Here is a 14840-nt window from a genome sequence, read left to right as displayed (position 1 = left end):
TGTACACAGTGATATTGTGCTGTTCTAGCAAGCAGTTCTAAATATCCTACATTGTCGTCAGGAGGGGAAAGCTTTGCAGGGTAAACGTCTAGAACATTATCTGTAGGTGGATTAATAGTGTAGTCTTACCAGAAATCTACAGGCAATTGAATATCCTCCATCATCATGCTGTGAGGGTGGAGAGTGCTGCGGTGTAATAGGTAATGGTTCTGATGTTGGAGAAGGTGGTGAAGGTGTAGGGGAACGTGGTGGAAGAGGAGGAGAAGGGTTAGTACCAACATTCTTATTTTTTTTAAAGGAATCTTGTATAGTATGTTCTCCGACTCTGAGGTTTCTGTTTGCGCGGCAGTTTGGTAAGAAGATGTCCTGTATCAGGATTAATGTAAAGTTCCTTTTGTTTAGGATCCGGTTAGGGAGTTGGGAAGTCGAAAATTGAATCCTGAGTTTTGGGAGGAACATCTTTCGGTTTCGGCACCAACGACTTCGGTACCGGGTTGGAATGACCTTTCGGTGTGCAAAAGTTTGGCTCCGAAGGCGTTCTCAGTTTCAGCGTCGAGGATTTGGGCTCCGAAGAGGTCTTCAGCTTCGAGCTCAAAGGTTTCGCCTCTGACACGGACTTTGGCCAACTCGATCCCTAGTGGCAGGCCTTGACAAAGTGTTTTGGTGCCGAGCTGGGAGGCAGGGCGTCCGAAATGTCATCTCTGTGCCAACTTTGGTCCAGAGGCGGAGGTAGAACTCAAGCCTTATGCTTGTGGGGCAAGGAGTATTCGGTACTCACGCGACCTTGACCCTGAGGTATGTTCTCATCCATCTCCGAGTCGGACTCCGGCACGGATAAGGGCTGCTCTCCTGTTCCTCTTCGGCCCCATGTGCATCAAATTCTTCTTGCTCAGACCCTACACCGAAGATGTCCGGCATGTATTCGATGTTGTGGAGAAGTGGTATATCCGTGCGAAACAATACCGATGTGGGTAGAGTGGATTGCGCACTGAGGGAAACCAGAAGAACAGTTTCAAACTGAAGCGCAGCAATACCCGTCGGAAACCCGATGGCGGAAAAACAATTTAACAGTGGAGTCGATGCCCATGGGCACTATCGCCGAAAGGAGTCACCTTACCTCGTGACTGGAAAGACTTCTTTGAAGAAAAACCACTTGTAAACATCTGAACCCAACACTAGATGGCAGGAGTATGCAAAGCATGTGATCTACAGCTCACATGCCTCAAACACAATCTTTATACATGTAATTGCATCACCAAACTAAGAGCCAAGAAGAGATTCCACCACTTGCTGATATTAGACATCTACAAACTATCAGATGTTGACACTTGATACATCCAGCGTGAAGCTAGTCTGCTATCAAGCTGAACTGTGACAAAATGTAAAGACTGAGTTGTTGACTGTCCGATTCCAATGGAAGTAAAAAATAAATATGCTTCTAGTTCAGAATGGCTGTCAAACGAAGAGTGTGGGGAGGAGCAAAGGGCACTGGTCTCAAACATATCATCTACTGTTAACCTACTGATTAACTGAGCAATGAATGAGACCCCATATACATAAAACTATGGATATTCCACTAATACCAAACAAGGGAAGAGCCTAGTAGGTTGCAGTCACTTGCTTCTGTTGTTATTATCTTTGTTAGAAACATCAGTGAAGATGTTTGAGGAACAAGGAAGACCATAATTAGTGTCCATTTGTTTGTTGCAGGGAAAAAAGATACTACGTAACCAGTATCTTTATTGGAATAAAGAGATTTCTATACCTAAATATCATTACTTAAAACGGACTATGATGATTCAATTATAATGAAAATACATTTCAACCATCTTCACCCTTGCGGTCAACCTATAAATAATTATACTCACAGTGATTTCTCTATAACGGTATTCTATCATAACACTTTCTTCATAGAGACAATCCCAGATAGTGTTGCAGGGTAAAATCATGAGCTTTATTAGCTGTATATACAAAGATGTGGCATGTGGAGATGTCCCCTCAATGAGGGGAGGCTTCCTGGGGTGGGAAGGGACATCGTTTAAACTACAGTAGTGGGTACCTAATGTGTCTGTTCCAAAATGTCTTGACGAAAACAAATTATATTTACCTATGGTCTTTTCTAGGCAATGCAAATTATCAATTACCTCATCCGCAAGTAAGAAAAGGTTCTCTTCCCAGGCAAAATGAATAACATCTTCTATGCATCGCCTGCTCTGAACCTGTCCTGAGGAGCAGAAGAAACAGAAAAGGAACATACAAAGTTTCAAAGAAGAGAAGCAAGGAAAAGCCAATCACAGAAAAGTAAATCATGGTAAAAAACTTATTTTCATTTGATAGAAATAAGACAAGTTCAGAATCCATATGGGGAAGAACTGTGCAAAAGAAGCAAAAAATACTACTGAAGAAACCACTAACAATTTGGCATGAAGACACAAGCTTGTGTAAAAATAGTCTAGTGGGGAACAGATGGGTACAGCTTACTGGCATGTTTGAGAATGGGGGAAAATAAGGATTTGCATCAGCAGAACTGGATGAATCTTCAAGCTGAATGGACAAGGAGAAGTGTGACAGTATGCCTCCGCCATCGCCATACTGCTTTGGATTCTGAAAACTTCTCAGTAGACTAAGGGATGTTCTCCCATATGGCCACTTAGGTTTTACGGAGACTGTTACGGGTCAGTAGGAGACCTGGGTTGTCGATGCTCTTTTTCAGGTCATCACTGTGATCAAATACAGTGCTTCAGAAATCTGTAAATAAGGGGAGTCTACTTAGGCACATACACTTTGCTTTGTGTTGATATGTAGATACTAAGGAGGCCCAATAAATGAGATCGATAGGAACAAATCTTGTGCCTGTCCTTCAGTTTTGTGAGATGTGACTACATTGCAGGAGGCATATGCTGTGATACACTGTGCTTTAACGTCAATGCGCTAAGTTGCCTTTAAGGATGCCGCCTGAAACACAGATGTGCTCCATACGTATTAAAAAATAGTGACCGAAAACAGACAATAGCTCAAAAAGTAAAACCAGAAAACTTCGACAATTCAACTTTTAGCTGGCCACATGTAAGAGGTTGGGCAAGGTAAGGATTTTCACACATGAAATCCCACATGGTAATGTCTGTGCACCTTATAAACAATTACACCCATCAATCTGAGCAACAGCATAAAGGTAAAAAAATTTAACAATGTAAATAAATAGTACAATAGATTTGGTCCCTTTGTTATCCATTGGAAACAAACAAAGGAGCGTCAAACACTAGTTCAAGGGATGACTACCAGTGAAAGCAACAAGAAGCCATTACACTCTGTTGTTTGGAAGGAAAAAACCTAGTAGGTTTTTTTTGGAAGGCCCTCACTCACCGACCTGGTCGGTGACATGCTTCATCATTGGGCCCCACCAGGAATGGCCTAATGCCATCCCGGTGTGCTTCAACGCCAGTGTTACTGCGGAGCTGGTTTTGTGATTGTGCAGTGAAGAATTTAAAATGGTCAATTTGATCAAAAAAAACCTTTTATTAGTTTCGCCAAATGGACAAATAAAAAATGTGAAGGATAACGGACACAAATTAAAGGTCCACTGTTACCCCAAGTGATGAAACGGTCAACATGTTTCAGCCTATGTGATATGGTCTATCAGGCATTCGTCAGGACCAGGTGAATGTGAATATATTTACAGTACTGTCTGTAAAGCCTCGGTGGTATGGACGCGCTAAGGCCCACCCAACCAAAGGACGGTTATGTTAAAAATACAAACATTTTTGCATTTGATTCCATTAGGATTGGAACCGAGTTTATTCTGTTTGTAGTGCGAAACATATAAAACAGAACAAAGACAAACAACAAGAAAGAGAGAACGACAAAAATTAAAATGGCATCCTCATCAGTACATAGCAAATTGCCAATATACTATGTGAGAAGTGCTTCAATAGAAGTTGCTCGTGGTGGAACGAGTGTGCGTGTAGCCAAGATGATCTCTACGTACACATTACTTTTCATTGAAAAAATTGGTGCAATCATACAAAGACTTCATGCTGCCGGTGGATAATGATTATTGGTCGTGCGGAGGCCTCTGAATGAGGAACTCAATATTATAATATGTGGTATATCTAAGGGCGAATGAGGAGTGATAGACGCAAGCCTACGTCTACAAACCAACCACCCACACACGACTATGGTGTCTGGATACACATGAATAAACGGTGATAGCTGATAAGCGAGTCACTCTCTTGCGTGTGAGAATTCAGGGCAAAGAGAAAAGAAAAAGCCGTAATCCTTACAAAACTGCTCAGTTTCGGCACTTCATAGGTCACGGGAGGGGGGTGATAGCTATTCGGCACACCCTATGCAAAGAAACATAAAAAGAAAGTAATTAGGAAAAGGTCCGTATTTCCTACCGATATGTGGGAGGCGGCATTGCTGGACCGCAAGGTGCGGTGTACTCACGCCCTGGAAGCTAGGCACCCGCTTGGTACCTATCGTTTCCTCACTAACCGGACCCCGAAGATCTATGCTGGAAGGGTAGGTCCGATATAAATAGAAGCAATAAAGTTAGTCGCCATTGTTGACGGAGCCGCCAGCAGCCGGCTCTCCAGAAAGGACTTACGTGATTGGGCAGGGAGCGCTCACGTGGTTGGCAGTCGTCCAACCACAGCGCGCACAGTTAACCAAGAGCAATGTTACTTAGTAAACATGCACGTAAGGGAAAACCAATCAAGGAGGTTGTATGGTTTTCATGGAAGTAGGACGAACACACAAACAAAACTGACAGAATTAAAAACGGAATGTCGCAGTATGATATTAGTTAGTGGAAGAAGGACCCACACAGCTCATTAAAGGGTGATCTAGAGTAAGACCCTTATAATACGCCAGAGGTATTGTCAGATATTAACAAGACTCACGCGCGTTGCCAAGGGTCAGCTGTGCTCGGTGAGACATACATCAATAGATGTTATGATGCATTAAAGTTGCAGTTTACAGTAGTTCAAAGATCGCTTTTGGCTAGAAGGTCGTATTACAAAAAAAAGGCTAGTGACTGCGGGATACAAGCACAGGAAATCATGAGGAAATACAGCAACAGCATTTTGTGGAGAGAATCATCTATTCAGTACAGAACTCCACGGAATATTGTCGTTGAGACCGTTTTTATGGGTTCCCAAGCGATAGACCCATCTTTGTTCTTTCTCATAGAGGATCCTCTGAGTGTTCTTGTTGGATTCTATCTGTTCGATGATGTTCCACCGTAAATCATTAGTCGTATGATTTTGCTGTAAAAAATGTTCACTCAATTTTGTCGTAATGCGACCACACCTGATGTTACTGCGGTGCTCGCAAATCCTCTGTTTTACTTTGCGTGTTGTCATCCCCACGTAGCGAAGGAGACAAGGACAGGTGATTAATACACCACATTTGTGGAGTTACAATTCGTGTGTGCTTTCTGTATCCAAGTCTTGCCAGGTTCCAAGTTGAGTGTCTTAGTATTAGTAGTTAAGTGACAGACACTAATAGTGTCCTGATACTCTTGGCAGTCCCCACACTTCTGTTACCGATCTAAAGCCACTTTCAGTCGTTGTTATAGGGCGAGTATTGACCAAACTATCTCGCAAACTGCGTCCTTTTTTAAAAGAAAAAAGTGGTTTCTCCCACTTTTTGTTGTTACTATTAAGTATGCCCCAGTGCTTCTGGATACTCTTTTTCACTGTATCTGAGGCAGTACTATATGTAGTAACACAAGTAAGGAGGATATCTCCCAGAGGTCGTATGTTATCCTCCAAAAGCGCTTCCCTCGGCTGATTTCTAGCCCTTTTGAAACCTTTCGACAGAATGCGCCTTGGGTAGCCTTGGTTTGTCAATTTTTGTGTCAAATCCATAGATTGTGCTTTAAAATCTTCTAATTCTGTACAATTGCGCCTTAGACGGAGGTATTGCCCGTAAGGGAGGTTTTCACGCAATGCTTGGGGGTGAAAACTTGTGAAATCAAGCAAATTGTTTCTAGCAGTCGTCTTGTAGTGTGTTTTGGTTGAAAACGACCCATTCTTTTTAGAGATAATTACATCTAGAAATACTACCTCCTCCTTATCCACTGTGTGTGTGTAAATCTTAAGTTGGTATCCAGCGTATTGATCCAGCTTAAAAAAGACACCAGAGATTCATCAGTCCCTTGCCATACCAGTAGAACATTGTCAATATACCTCCTCCATAATCCTATGGAGGAGAGATATGGATTGGTAGAATTCTGTATGCTCTTCTGTTCGAAGGCATGAACGTACATTCCGGCTATGCTCGGAGCAAAGGTACTCCCCATTGAGGTACCGGTACACTGCAGGAATAAGCTGCCTTTGTACTCAAAGAAATTTCTCTTCAATGCTAAGGTGGCACATTTCAATATGAAGTCTCTCGAAGTGTTGTACTCCCACAGCGTGTCATTCAAAGCCTCTCCCAGGACTTGGATGGTATCGTCCTGGGGAATGCTTGTGTAGAGACTTTCTATGTCAAGGGTGACCAGTGTAGTGTTGGTCGGGTCACACTGCAAGGCATTGAGAAGGTTCAGCAGACTTTTAGTGTCTCAAGTACGTCGGTGTTTTCTGAACCAGGGGTTTAAGAAAAAAGTCACAGAAACGTGATAAGGGCTCCAAAAGTGACCCTATACCCGAGACTACAGGGCGACCAGAAGGCGGTGTTCTTCCCTTATGAATTTTCGGGAGTATATAGAAATAAGGTATATCCAAACATTTCAAAAGTATTACCGTGCCAGGCTCTAACTTACAAATTACTGTAGCTATAAATTAAAATGGCCGGTGGGATAGCCAGCTTACTGTCCATTATGCCAGTATTTGGGATCAAGTTATTCTGGTCAATGTAATGCCATCTTGCTATCTGGCAAAATATTCTCATAGTGGAAGGTTGCATTTCACGTATCAATCTACAAAAAATGTGTTGGACCCACACTAGTAATTGTGGTCCAATTTCACTAATTGATGCCACAGCTGATGTTTTAGGGAAGACGCTATGAAATAGCATCATCAAGGAGGATGAAAATGGTAATTATTCTCTTCGAAGTCTAGGTGGATTTTAGGTCAGGGATAGGAAAAACAAAACAGTGTTTTCAGGTCATTCTTTCTACATGAACCACACCATTGTAATAAGGAAGCAGGCATCATGAGTTTAGTAGAACTCTGGCCCATGTTCAATTCCATAGAAAGAGGTCTTCTATGGTACGCTCACTCTGTCTGCATTATGGATGCCATCTTGGTGAACAGCACTGTAAATTTGAACAAGGACAATTCCGTGCTAGCAGGTTTTCGCCTGAAGTGGAGCTATTCAGCCTATCCCAGGATCTAAGATGGACAAGCAAGCACCTATTCTGCTACTGCAATATTAAATCTGTATTTGGACGATTTCCCAGTGGTTCCTAGTTCAAGTACAGCACCATTAGTTGTGAGGCTTTTAGTAGCAGATACTTCACTTTTTATTTTCTCACTCTGGAAATTGTATTCATTTCCTCTTTCAGACTTTTGTGGCATACTAGGAAAATACAAATCTTCCCGGTAACAGCAGCACAGCAAAATTGAGGACTTTAATACCAAAATAAATTATTAACAATGTTGACTTAGAGGTAGGTACCAGGTTAGCCTCCTCCAGTTCATGAAGTCAGCAGGTTGAATTCAGCAGCACAACATAGCTAGGCACCAGGCTTCATGGCTGGGTTAACCAGGAAATCTCAGTAGCAGAGGTGCTGGAAGTCCACCTAGGTAAGGTAATAATCTTGGTTGTAGTTTGTGGAGCTAATATTTGTGGTGCCTTAAACTGTAAACATTTAGTTATATAGCTGAGAATGCCCTTTTCACTAAATTACTAATCTGGTCTTCCTTCTGAAACTGGAGTAGCCTGGAAATGCCGTAGAAGTAGCAGCTGGGTCAAAAGCTCTTATGCTCTGGATTTTTTCTTTACCTAAACTCAAGTGTATTCTGGGCTTCAGTGCAGCGGTGTTAGCCCTGGATCACATCTTGTGCCTGCCTTGATTCAGACATATTGCTGCTATTATACATGAAAAGCTCAATTGCAGTTGAATGAGGGAATCAACACATCACTTTTCTTCTCAAGCCAAACCAATCTTGAAAGTTTAGTGGGAGCATGTAGAATGGAAGATTTTATTGCAGGTTTAAGTAGTCCCTAGAAACGAAGATGAAGTGGTGCCTCAAAACTTACTTTGAGGAATGTGCACTCCTCCTACCCCTACAGATAGGAGAAGGTTTCATACCATGCCTCGATATGGAACCTTATCACTTACAGCTATAACATCTAGTCAGGAAAAAGTGTTGAAGTATTCTGCAAGAGCTAGGAATGTCTGGTCTTAAATCAGATTACCAAGCTACACCAATTTCTCCTGTAAAGCATTTCCATCATGTAATTATTTTTATATTGTATGCCTTGAGTGGCAGTTTCTTGATATGCTATGCTTAAGGTTGCTAGTAATCAATTGTCTTGATAGCATTTTTCAGTGATAAATTGAGAGAGTTATGTAATGTATTATATTGTAACAGTTATACTCACAATTAAATGAACTACACTGCATGTTAATTTCACCAATGAGAGACACAGTTCTTCTTGCTTGGATGACTATCAATGGCATGGTGATCCAGCAAGGTGACAACATGCCAGATCAATAGCACAACATTTTCATATCATATCCTCCTTCGTGCTCGGCCACCAGCATCTGTATCTAGAATGCCTGAATTAACCCATGAAAATCTCGCATATCAGACGGTGAACTATACTATCCATAACTATGCTAAGGTGAAGTGTCCTGTTGGTGGGCTTCTAATTAGAGGTAAATCTTTATTTCTGCCCTTTATTGAGTTACATCAATTAATTGCATAGACTTTTACTGGATCTCTATTTCTCCTTCAAAGGTTAGCCCACAGAGGACTCAAATTTGAAGAACTTGTTTTTAAACCACCCCCCATTTTGTCCCACCGACTAAAAGGAATTGCAACACAATGTTAAAAGCCTATGGCTTTCTCCTAAAACCCAGAATTGCTCTGAGCTTTATTCAGCAGAGGCTCAGTTATAACATCAATTTAGCTGCCCGGGATCATACGTTTTCAGTGTTGGACTCTCACACAAACTACTAGGCCAGCTTTATTTTTTGTGCATGGCCTCCAAGGAAGGAAGTAAGACATTCTACTATTGTAAGATCCAACAACAGAGCTCTTGGGTTGTCATTCTTAGGTACGGTACCTAGTGTGTTTCCAGTTATTGAAGGATTTTCTTTAATATCTGGTGCTAAAATGTGCTTTATCGCTCACATTGCTTACAATTCACTGGATTTTAGCTTTAGTGAAACAAAATATACAATATATTATTTTTTCACAAAAAATGAAGTTAAACGTTTTGGGGTGCGCAAGCACTTACCTTCACCGACTGATGAAAGGCACAAAAGAAGCTCAAACACCACACTAATGGTGCCTCGAGTTGTCAGCATAAAAGCCTCTGCCAGCCAAGACTAGACCTACTCATCTGACTACGGTGCCAGAGATAATAGACTAGATAAGGAAAGAACTGCTTACAAAACAACAATTACGTACTGACAGAGTCACGCCCAGTGTATCTAAAAGGATCCACATAACTCAAGATCAGTTTACGACCAAAAACCGAGGAAAGAGTCCAACAGATTAAAAGAAATTAGCAGTGCTAAAAGGGGTAAAATGCACAAGGAGCAGAATGGACACACAAAAAGCGTAAAAAAGTATTTTGTCTAGCAACAGCTCAATAAAAACTAATCTGCAGGGAAATATCTTGATACACCACAGCCTTGAGTAAATCCGGCACTACAGTATGAATAACATACAGTCTCATTTCAAGAAATCGGGTGTTGTAAATCTACTTGCCACGCTCAACACTCACCTGTAGGGTTCCCTGGGTTAATAATACAGAGCACCTTTGGATTGCAGTATTCTTTGGCAGCTTTAAAAGCACGGTGAAGCTCATTAACATCCAGTGACCAGCAATTGTCTTCATCCAGGTAGTAATTCACTTGCACTGCACCAAGTTCAGATATGGCTGCAGAATACAAGGGGTACTGGGGGATCGGAATCATGACACCGGTCCTGGATTTTCCCCCTCCAGACACTAGGATCTTCAGTATGCTCTGTAGGAGACAAACACTAGTGATGTTTTTGGCATTAAAGCAAAACTATAAACTGGATCATATTTAAAGAACATCTTCAGAATACTTTAACATTTCCGAAGCTAGGCCTTAAGTGGAAAGAAACACACAAAGCTATTTTAAATAAATGCTCATGTACCGGCAATGCTTTAGAATACAACCCTAGCATTGACAAGCCAATCACGCTACCTAATAGAAGGGTGGTATCTGGTTTAGGGAAGGTCTAAAGGGGTGAGCTACAGAGCTATATTTCTGGGAACTGTGGATAGATGGACTCACACTATCACTTCTAAATAACCTCCTCCTCACCAGACAGCTGTAAAGCCCTCACAATGTGCTAACTAGGTGGCCTGTCTGCCACCCACCACAGCATCTACCTACAACACAAAAAGAACCACTAGTCTCTTTGCACCATGTACGACAGTATTTAAGTTTTACTCGACCTGTTGTTCTACTGACGGAACAATATCATCTACGAACACATTGCTTTATTGAAAATATGTGTTAGTCGATATTGTGGAGGTGATCTATGTAAAGGCACTGCATAATTTGAGCCAGTGATTGCCGGAGGGGCCCACCGGCACATATTTTTCCTCATCAGACATGTATCAAGATCAAGAAAGGGGAAAAACACACAAAGGAGATAGAAGGAGGAAGAGAAAGACAGAAAAGCATCACAAGGGAGAAAGCAGGAACCTGCAAGAGGGGGATGAAGGGTCAGGGAGTATCTGCTAGTGGATTAAAGAGGCATGAGGTGGATTTGTAACAATGCGGCCTTGGTATTCGGTGCACCAACGATCAATAGCACCACCCGAGGGCTGCTGAACAGAGCTTTGGGCTCGCAGTCTTTTACAAATTAACTACTGCATGGAAATCTATATTATTGACCTCAATATTGTAACTTCTAACGCACTATGGACTTCACAACAAATTTAAGACCTGACGAGATTTGTGCATACTTGTTTGGATTAAATCTTAATTTAACTTGCATCATAAGCTCTATCGTATATTTGTTCTATTATAATTTTCCTATTTTCTTATTCTCTATTTTGCCTTTACTTCTTAGCTTTACTCCTAAACAAATTACTTTTGCTTATCTCACTTAAGTCCTTGATATCTCGAACCAAAATGGTATCCATCGCTTGATGTACGGCCATCAACAAATGGGGCTTTTCTGTGCACAATGCTTTGTCATGCCTTTATTGATTAAGGTCATATTTTGACAAATAGGAACCTATGAGGACATGAGGAATATACCACATAGAGCTCTAGGGCTAGCACTGCTAGCAAAGCTAGCCAAAGCTCTCTTGAACACTGGGCACTGATCCTTTGAGAACAATTGACAAACAGGTAGGGATCACCCTGGCACCAAAGTGTGCTTTTTAACACTACTGCTAGAGAAGGTGAAAGCCTTGTTAACATATTCTAAATATTAAAGATAGTTTAGAGATTCTACTTCTATAAATGTAACAAAGAATTCTGCTGGATATGAGCTTCACGACAAGGTTTAAAGACTTCAATTCAGACGAAAGATGCAAAACTACAGCCTCAAACTAGTAACGTGAGCTTCAGGAAGTGTCCATCATAGTGTCAGTATTGTGTATACATGTCTCATAGATGCTGCTATACAGCATTTAAGTAACTAGAAAGATGCTTTAGACTTACAGCAATTCCGTCGCTAGCACCAGTGGTGAGATAAATATTATCAGGATCTGCAGGCACTCCACCATCTCGCCTCTCGATGTACATGGCAACATCTTCTCGAATGCAATTCACACCTTGGCTGGCACTGTAGGACCCTAAAAGAAATAATAAGGCAGTCACATCTCAAATGTCCACTACCAGGATTTTTGTGAACAGTCATCATTGTTTAGCTCATTGTAGTCATACAGTTTGCCATACATAACCAATCAATTAAACAGAATTAGGATGCAGGAAAGAAAATCATTAAATATTAGATATTTGTGTGGATTAAACCTCAGCGTGTTACAACATCCCAATGCCCTAATGGCACAGAATGGGCCAATCATACTGTGAAAAATAAAATATCATTGATGCAAGGCTTGAATAAATCTCAGCCACTGATGATTGCCCTGGGACACACAAAACTCCACTGTTTGCGTCAATACAGATAGGGAGCAACCACATGCAAACCAGTCCCGGACTGCACCAAAAGGAAAGTCCAGCCCCAAAGGCTAGGCAATATTCCCTCAGAACAGCCATGTTTCAGCCTTGCTGGGTCTCAAAAATAGAGTTACAGAACTGGTGTATACAAGTTCAAATCATTACTGATATTAAATAGACATGATGCAATGAGAAGCAGCAAGAACAGAGTTACAACGATATACCTTTTATTTAGGACGGCCAGGCAGAGAGGAAAGGGACTGGCTTCATAATGAGGAAACAGGTTGGAAGAATAGGACATAGGTAGCATAAGCAGATATGCAGAAGCACTCTAGTCGGTCTACGGTTAGTGTACTGAATTGCCAGATGCACTGCCATTTTTCATGCACGGAGTAACTTCACAAGGAGGAAGAAATGAGTCAAGCAGGTTGACTCTATGAATTTACAAAAGTATTTTCGTGAGAGAGAGCACTACCCTGTGTTGATTTGAGCATCCAAGGGCAAGTGTATTTAGAAGCAGAAAGAGATGCTTAGCTCTCAATATCTAATACTGGAGCAAGCACACAAATGAAGAAAAACAGTATGTGTTATGATGCGAGAACACTGTTTTATCAGGGGGATCAGAGAACAGCGAATACAGACCTAGGCAGAGACCCTGGCCTCCGGGCGGCCCTAGTGACATTTGTGCTCTCTCCACTAAGAAGATAGACTCTAAGCCTGCAACTTCTACAAGATCAACGCTTCAATGAACAGTTCAAAACTTGGGTCCTTGGCACACTCTGGGACCCTAACAAAAGATATTGTTGCATAAATAAGGCTCTGGCTCAGTTCTACAAGGTGTGGCATTCCCAACCTCAGGTGCCTGAAGTTGGTTTAGTTCACCAGTGCTTGAGTGTGAAAGTCCAGGTTGTTGTTGTAGTCCCATACAACCCCGCCCAACATACTTGTTGATGTGGTGGCAAAGCTTTCTGCGTTACTAGGAGTCTCTTCAAAAGGGTTAGGGACGCAGTAATAACTCAAGCCTAATTTCGTGCTTTAGAATAATGCACACAAGTAACGCACAAAGAGAAGACACTTTAAATTTGAATGTATTTATTTCAACAGTCTCATGCTTAGTGCATGAGTATTAACTACACAGAATACAACGAGAACAGCACTATCAAAGTATCTAACACGGTTGGAAAGTTTCTGGCATCCTAATACTCTAAAGACTATTTCTACGCGCTTTTCTAGGATTCAGTGCACTGCAAGCCTGTTCACATCAAAGAAGCTGTGGTTATCAGACCTTGCCTGGAGAGAGTGTTTCCCTGAAAGGAAACCCCACATCAGATGGTCTCAGCACCTCTACTTTCAGAATTGACTAGAAATCAGCTCTCCGCACAGGAATGGATGCTGCAGCAATACCTCTGACAGAGGGCTTGACACTTTAACCGGTTCCCCGAAAGATAGGCACGTGCAGTATATGGTCAAAGGTAGCCAGGCTAACTTGGCATTCAGGCACAAAACGGAGTCTGGCCTTTGGGTCTTTACAACAATATGTTACTAAGCCCATGTCTCTACTAAAATGTGTGCACATCCATGCGCTGGCGATTAAGATCTACAGCTACATGTCTGCTGTCAGTACATCACACAAGAAAGGTTCAGGAGTAGTTTCAGGTTCACAGTGGCCCTCAGGAGCTGCATCCTGCAGAGTTTTAACAGCAGATGCAGGCAGGCAAGCTTATTTCTCAACTCGGTTTTGTTGCAGGGCTTTCATGCTCTCAATCTCGCCTCATCACCCATTGTTGCCTCGAAGGCCCTGATCTCTCGAGCATATAGGTCAATGTCAATATACCTTTGAAGTGTCTTTCAGGTGCAGATATCATGCAGAGCACTACATGGATCCAGAATAAGATGGGGAGGCAGGTCAGTGTCAGAGCCCACAGTAGTCAGGCTGCAGTCATACAGCATTGAAACTTGCAGTGTGCCTATGCCCCCAGTTACCGCTGGGGAATCGTCTGATATGACAGTAAGTACTCAATATCGCATCTGGGCTATTTTGGGGTGTAGGTTACTGTGCTACCAACTATTGGGGTTGCCCCGATCCTCTCTGGGAATTAAATGTTGCCAAGACCCTGTAACTTGGGATCAGTAAGCAGGTCCAGAGGCATGTCCCAGCCCCATCCCAGTCCCATCAGCAGTATTTGTACTAGTTTCAGGTCTCCTCAAGCCGGAATGCCAATACATCGCCAGAAGACCATCATACAGTTGCTCTTCAGGTATAAATGGTAGAGGGAGAATATATTGGCGCCCTTAGCAACACTTCTACCACCTATTTTCACCTTCTCATTATCCTCTCCGCAAACGATACTATTCTCAGAGTCTGACCTCTCCCCATTATCCTGCTAACAGGTCATTGATATAACGGCTGCTCTGTGGAGAGTGATACATTATGCTAGAGGTTTTCACACATGCCATTGACTACGATTGAGAAGTCTGCATTTTGCTGGAAATGTAGACGCCTGAGCCCATTAAGAAACAACAATTTCACTATGAAGCCTACAGGTAT

General features: G+C 42.1%; 1 protein-coding gene and 1 long non-coding RNA gene across 2 annotated transcripts in view; one reads left to right on the top strand and one right to left on the bottom strand.

Moving 5' to 3' along the window:
- LOC144799399 (uncharacterized) overlaps window positions 1-2204 on the top strand; it is a 117495-nt gene extending 115291 nt beyond the window's left edge. The window contains exon 4 of the long non-coding RNA XR_013603804.1: window positions 2124-2204. This is a non-coding gene — a long non-coding RNA (uncharacterized LOC144799399). The remainder of the gene's footprint in view (window positions 1-2123) is intronic.
- Window positions 1-14840, bottom strand: part of GPT2 (glutamic--pyruvic transaminase 2) — a 209393-nt gene that overhangs the window by 63630 nt on the left and 130923 nt on the right. The window contains exons 4-6 of the mRNA XM_078670687.1: window positions 11834-11967; window positions 9907-10150; window positions 2145-2224 (exon numbers count right to left, since the gene is read on the bottom strand). Of these exons, the coding sequence (XP_078526813.1) occupies window positions 2145-2224; window positions 9907-10150; window positions 11834-11967 (458 nt within the window). The remainder of the gene's footprint in view (window positions 1-2144; window positions 2225-9906; window positions 10151-11833; window positions 11968-14840) is intronic.

The sequence above is a fragment of the Lissotriton helveticus genome, chromosome 12 (assembly GCF_964261635.1).
Source record: "Lissotriton helveticus chromosome 12, aLisHel1.1, whole genome shotgun sequence".
Taxonomy (NCBI): domain Eukaryota; kingdom Metazoa; phylum Chordata; class Amphibia; order Caudata; family Salamandridae; genus Lissotriton; species Lissotriton helveticus.
This window is presented reverse-complemented; position numbering and strand designations above follow the sequence as displayed.